This window comes from Malus domestica, chromosome 09 (genome assembly GCF_042453785.1).
Source record: "Malus domestica chromosome 09, GDT2T_hap1".
Classification (NCBI taxonomy): domain Eukaryota; kingdom Viridiplantae; phylum Streptophyta; class Magnoliopsida; order Rosales; family Rosaceae; genus Malus; species Malus domestica.
This window is the reverse complement of record NC_091669.1, coordinates 7,917,342-7,923,341: the sequence shown is the minus strand read 5'-3', so window position 1 is coordinate 7,923,341 and position 6,000 is coordinate 7,917,342. Positions and strand designations below refer to the sequence as shown.

The 6,000-nt window shown below is 36.8% G+C and overlaps 1 protein-coding gene across 2 annotated transcripts; it reads right to left on the bottom strand.

Moving 5' to 3' along the window:
• Positions 1–480: 480 nt before the first annotated feature.
• On the bottom strand, positions 481–5,541 carry LOC114826927 (cellulose synthase-like protein H1). Of its 2 annotated transcripts, none has more exons than XM_029107869.2 (9): positions 5,126–5,541; positions 4,707–5,040; positions 4,331–4,456; positions 2,913–3,029; positions 2,623–2,835; positions 2,356–2,491; positions 2,105–2,274; positions 1,563–1,913; positions 481–1,317 (listed from the first exon to the last, which is right to left on the bottom strand). In XM_029107869.2, the coding sequence occupies exons 1-9, from the start codon at positions 5,380–5,382 to the stop codon at positions 772–774; spliced, it is 2,250 nt and encodes a 749-aa protein (XP_028963702.1). In that variant the 5' UTR covers positions 5,383–5,541; the 3' UTR covers positions 481–771. The 2 variants fall into 2 exon arrangements, with proteins under 2 accessions (XP_028963702.1, XP_028963703.1); XM_029107870.2 differs by having other exon boundaries at positions 2,362–2,491.
• Between the last annotated feature and the right edge of the window lie 459 nt (positions 5,542–6,000).

Genomic DNA, 6,000 nt, shown 5'->3' with positions numbered 1-6,000 from the left:
GACAATTACCCAACGGGTAAACGGTTATGCGGGTATAAGCATAAACGGTTATGGGTAAATTAACCGCGGTTACCCGCCCGCATAACCATTGCCCATCCCTAATTGGGAGAGATTATTTTTTAAGGCCTCAAAGATTACTCGAGACTCTAAAATGGGTTATATCCACCACTTTTCCAGCCTCAAATAGAGCCACTCATTGAGAATGCTCTAAAAACACCAAAAACAAAGCATACACAACAAAATGAAAGAGTACTGCAAGAGGGGCTTGGGTCTATCCTTGTCCTCATGTGAAGAGGTTCTCTTTTGCAACATTTCACTACATGACAAATTCTTTATGGAATAGTGATTCAGTTTTTAAACACGTGGCAAACATTATTTGGTTTAGAGACGCCACTTAAATTATGAAATGGTTGCAAGAGAAAATATTTCTTCGTGTGGCTCCACCACTAGTCCCAAAGTTAATCACATGGGAATGCTTAATTATATAGTAAACCAGATAAGCATGTGATATCATATATCTTCTAAAGGATGTTTTACCAAGTTGAAAATATAGCATACACTCTACAGAATTAGATACTAAACCCAAGAAAATTTTGGTTTTCGATGGTGAGCGCTAGGGTAGTACTACCACCGTTTATGGTTCAGAAGCATGAGAGTTAGCAACAGTTTCCGCCAATGCGCACTTCAGCAGTTGTAAGCGGTTGATGAGATGTGAGACCCATTTGCATCAACGCCAGACAACTAGTCATAAGTGAGCTTAGGAGCATCACTCTAATTTCTACACAAGGTGTAGAACAGTAGCGTGAAACCAACAGACTTAGATATGGTGGATAGGGGAATTCCATACTTCCCAGTACCAAACAACCCTTTCAAAAATGGCCAGAGGCATAACACCAACCACACACTACTTATAACCTCCAAGGAGCCCGACCCTAGCTCATCTTGATCTTGCGGCCGCAGGCCCAAGAAAGCAGTAGCAAGCGCGGTTAACTGCACCAGCAAAATAGTTGTGGGAGGCACGAAAATTGGAGACTTGTCAAATGTGAATCTGCCAGCTTCAGTGTCTTCAGAGCCTTCATCACTTGAAGTAGATTGATCTTTTCTGGTAACTTCAAAGGCTGTCTCAGATATCCCTAAGAGTTTGAGTATGACACTAATAAATCCAAATAACCAAGCACTCATTACAGTTATTCTTCCCATTCTTTGGTTATTCCACCATGCTCGGATCGATAGACCGGTTTGAAGGTACTCCGATAAAGTGTAAATATGGTAAAGGACGAAGAGAGCTATGGGTATATAGTAGGTTGGTTCTTGGCCCTGCATTACACATTTAGAAATAAAGCGATTAGAAAGAGTAAAAACTCTTGAACAACGATGACTCTAATATCATCAAATTTGTTCACCAAATATTGTAGCAGTGTATATACATATTTTCTTGATATATGAACAATTGAAACATTGCCACCATTTTAGCAAAATAAATTGATAACAACCCGATTAGTAAATATTTTACTTGCATGAACAGTAAAATATTCAAGCGATGTGGTATATATATCACTCACCTTGGGTAAGAAATGTGTGTTGGTGATGATACTATAAGCTGGCAGAGCAGCATAACACAGCTCAGGAATACAACGTAGGCCCCAAGAAAGGACCCAGAAGTAACCCAAGAACATCCTAAATTGGAGATTTCCAAATAGAGTGCCAAATATGGGACAATTTTTACTAAGCAGGATTTCAAGCAAGCCTGTTGCCCATCTCTTCTGCTGGGTCATGGAATCAGGACCACCTGTAGGTGCACATCCTAGAAACGCCGGTGGGTCTGGTGTACAAAAAATAGAATTCCAACCTTTGTTATGGATTGAAAGGCCAGTAAGGATATCTTCTGTTGTTGATCCATACCTCCATCCCACCTTAGCAAGAAAAGGAATTAACAAAGAGAAAAACAAATATGCACAGATAGAGATTGAAAAATGAAATGAAACTCGGAATTGGAAGCGACGCTGCAATTAACCGTAGTAGTACCGACTCCTATCTGAACTTTTTAAATCTCAACTAATGTGACAAAATTTTATTGATACAAAACAATATTTCATCAATGTACCTTTATACCCCAATTGGTGCCATATTCGTACTCACATTCTCCAACTCGGTGTGCAGCCTTAACGGATTTCGAAGACATGTTTACACGTTCTGTATTCCCTTGCAAGGCATCACCAGCTGATTTGGTGAATTCTTCTGAAGTCCCAAAAGTTTTAAGCATTTCTACATTTCCTGCCAAAAAACAGTAAAACTAGGATCGATCATGCATTCATTGAGTTTACACATCAGGTTTAGACATTTAATTTGATTTACCACTACCAATATTAGGGTATCTTTCTCCGGTTTTGGTATCAGTAGGGGATAGACCATAGATAACTTTTCGTCTATGAACACATCCTGTTCCCGCATAAATAGGGCCTTGAATTCCTGCTATTCCATGCCCCACATACTACCATGCATGCATACATGGTAACAGTTATATTATTTAGTTAGCAAATGAAAATCATGTTTATTCTTCATATATAAGCTTTTGATTTATGAACCGTCATAAAATCTGACAAAATTGATTTTTGTGTGTACCTTCCACAAAACTACCATCTGATTCCCGAATGGATCATCCTTGAGTCCGTCATAGAAGATCTGTGGAAACTGAGCAAACGCATTTTTGGTTTCGTTCTCGGATCCGAGCAACGTACACATTGCATGCAACATAATGTTTGGGTTGTTGACAAACATATCGCAGTCTACGTTCAGCATGAAGGGCGCATTGGTCATTAACCCAGAGACTCTAGTCTACAATCAATATATTAGTAATCGATTAATTGATTAACTGGTTAAAATTAAATAATTATTAGATAAACTCATGATACCAAAACATTCATGGCCCCGGCTTTGGAATGATGGGGATGCTTTGGCCGTTTTTCTCTTGATATATAAATCAAATGTGGCGGTCCATCTGAAACATCTTCCTTGTTCTCCCATAGAACCTTCAAAATATAAAATCATCTAATCAATCAGTTTTCTACGCTATCTAATTAGTGTTTTAAAATGCACCCGAGCTCTTTTTCGGTTTTTCTTTTTTGTTTTTGGTTGCAAAGGGAATCAAGCCATCTTAATTCTAACTCATTTCACGACCCACCCTCGCAATTGCTTGTTTCAGATTAGTTTTAATTTGGCAAAGGAAAAATAGCTAGGAAATTCGGTCCATCGAAATTCTTACAGTACGACAAAACTGTAGTATACTGCAGGTGAAGGAGTCACGGGAGTGATACAGTTGTAAATGGTCCTAGCTAGGGTATCTTTGTCTAGTTCTTACCAAGGGCGGAGCTAGGATTTCGTCAAAGGTGGGCTGGCAAAAAACATTACCCTAAAACGATGTGATCAAAGTTTTTTTGTCTACAAAAAGTTACATTGATCAACTTGAAAATAAATTTTTTTAATTAATAAACCAAACAATCTATGACTTTCCATTAATTAATTTCCAGCCGACTTTATAAATAAAAGTAAAAGTAAAAAAAGTGGATCATTGACTCATGATATGATCCAATTGGAGTTTTGATCCTTCAAATAATAATTCATTAGTATTGATCCATAAACTTATCACAATGTAGAGCAATGATTCTTTTGTGTTACTCTGTTACAACTTTAGTCTCTTTTTCGTCCTTTAAAACCCTTTATTTGGACCAAAATTTTAACGATGTTGTTCAAATTAACTATTGCTCTAGTGTGATTAGTTCAAGAACTACTATTCACATATTTTAATTTAGATACCAAAACTCCACTTGGATCAAAATCTAAAAACCAGTACTCTTAACTCCTGTTTCAAAGGAAAATATATAAAATGCAATAAAAGACAATAGATATATCAAATTTATTACTTATGATGCACTACATATATATGATAATAGTGGAACTGGATGGGCTATATATGGTGACAATAGGCTAGAGTAACCTAATTGATGCGCTAATAACCTAACATGGTAGGGATTTTCATAAAACCTACCTAGGCTACAGCCACCATAGCCGTGGGTGTAGCTCCGCCGATGGTTCTTACATCATATAAATAGATATTTTTTGTGTCTGTCTCTGTATTTTTCTGGATAGATATAGTATGTATCACTATATATATATATATATATATATATATATATATATATATATATATTTCATAGTTCATATGCTTTATCTAACATACATTTTTCCAAAAACTGAAAAAGTTGCTTTGAAGAAAAGCCACAGCGCAGAGGATAAAGGAGCAGAAAGTTTCAGAACAATGAGCCGTATATACCTTGATAATTGTTGGGTGATTATTACGTTCTATATTTGAAAAAACTGCAAAGTCTTGGCTAACATCGAATGGAATAGATTTTCCCACCGCATCCTCAATTTTGCGGCTAAGCTGCTCGTACTCATCCTTCAGAACATGAATACAAACAAGTTCATTTGTCATCATCGAGTATATATACATACAATAGACAAAATAACAAAAATAATGTTCTCTTGCCAAACAGTCGAAAGTATAAAATGTTGCTATATATTGTGAATATGAACCACTGATCAAGTTAATTTATTGTTTTCCAGAATATGTGGTTTAGATTCACACAGTTGCAACATATGTAAGTATTTTTCTGGTAATATAAATCAAAATTGAAATTATTGGTCACCTTCAATAATGTCCATTCTTGCTTGAATTCACTCGAGTCATTGCTGGAAAATGTGGCATTATTATTTGAGAAGTATCTAAAAGGAGCTCTAACTTGAACATTGTATTTCTTGCAGAATGGAACCCAAAGCATGGCAAACTTTGATGCTTCCGAAAGCGAGTAGAAGGTGAGGGGAGAACAGCCATCATCAGATACATAGCAAGCTAGCTTGTTTGTTGGGTAGTCCACAGCCAACAGAGACAAAACAGTGTTTATGGTAATAATAGGTGGTTCCAACTTCGAGTCTGCAGTTGTCACAAACATGTCCACCGGAGGGAGTTCATGCTTAGAAACCCTAATTATCAACAAAACTACATTATCAACAAAAAGTTCCATAAATAATTAAGCGATACATAAAATGAGATGATGTGTATAGATACCGTTGTAAGAGGCGGTCAGGGTAGGTTTTATATTCGACAATGTTCCATTTGTTGCTTATGGTGATGACCCAATTTAAGGTGAATGAGAGTTCACACAGGAAAGCAATGAGCCAAGCGAAACCATGGTTGTTGAAAGAGAGAAGACGATGAACGAGGAGTGAAAGGAGGAGGAAGAGGATTATGAACTCAATGACTTTATGCAGAGTGTATCTAAGCTCTATTCTTTCGTGTAGAGGGAGTGAGTTTTGGTTAGCCATTGGAAAAACGTGAAGAAAATTTATGTGGCTTGGTTTATGCAAAGTGTAGAGAGGGTGGTCCAGCAGCCTGGCTCAATGTTAATTGGCAGGCATCTCTACATATTTATACTGGTGTAGCTAGTTGGTTTATGACTTCTGCGGGCTGCTTGTTTTCTGATTATGTGGCGTACGATTATTTTCTAATAATATTGTGTTGAAAGCATATCCACAGTTGATGTATATATCTTTATTTATTAATATTATATATTTTGTGTCTATGACATATCAGCTATGTTGCTTATTCAAATTAAAACACGTAAACAGTAATACCACCGAACCCTAAAAAACTGCTCGCGGTTGCGTGGCCGTGGTTATAAAATTTGTCACAAGGCCGCCATATATATTCATTCCAAGAGTTCTTATGGGAGTCCAATTTTTCAAGATAATTTCAAATACTTGATTTCTGTACGTCCTCGGTCTCCATTTCTTCATCTCTACCATATTACTTGATTTTTTGAACCAGATGACTTCTTATCTGATTCATTCTTTGAAGAGCTCAATTCAAAGAGCCAGATCCTCTTTGGATCTAAAAAATATGAGCCTAAGAATCAAATGCTCCGCATCGTTAAAATTTGATCA

What these genes read in the sequence shown, in the direction of transcription:
- LOC114826927 (XM_029107869.2), bottom strand. Translation starts at nt 5,382, where the DNA reads ATGGCTAACCAAAACTCACTCCCTCTACACGAAAGAATAGAGCTTAGA. An exon ending in CCGGGGCCATGAATGTTTTG is followed by an intron (nt 2,836 to 2,912) that starts GTATCATGAGTT and finishes TATTGATTGTAG; the next exon opens with ACTAGAGTCTCTGGGTTAAT. An exon ending in ATACCCTAATATTGGTAGTG is followed by an intron (nt 2,275 to 2,355) that starts GTAAATCAAATT and finishes GTTTTTTGGCAG; the next exon opens with GAAATGTAGAAATGCTTAAA.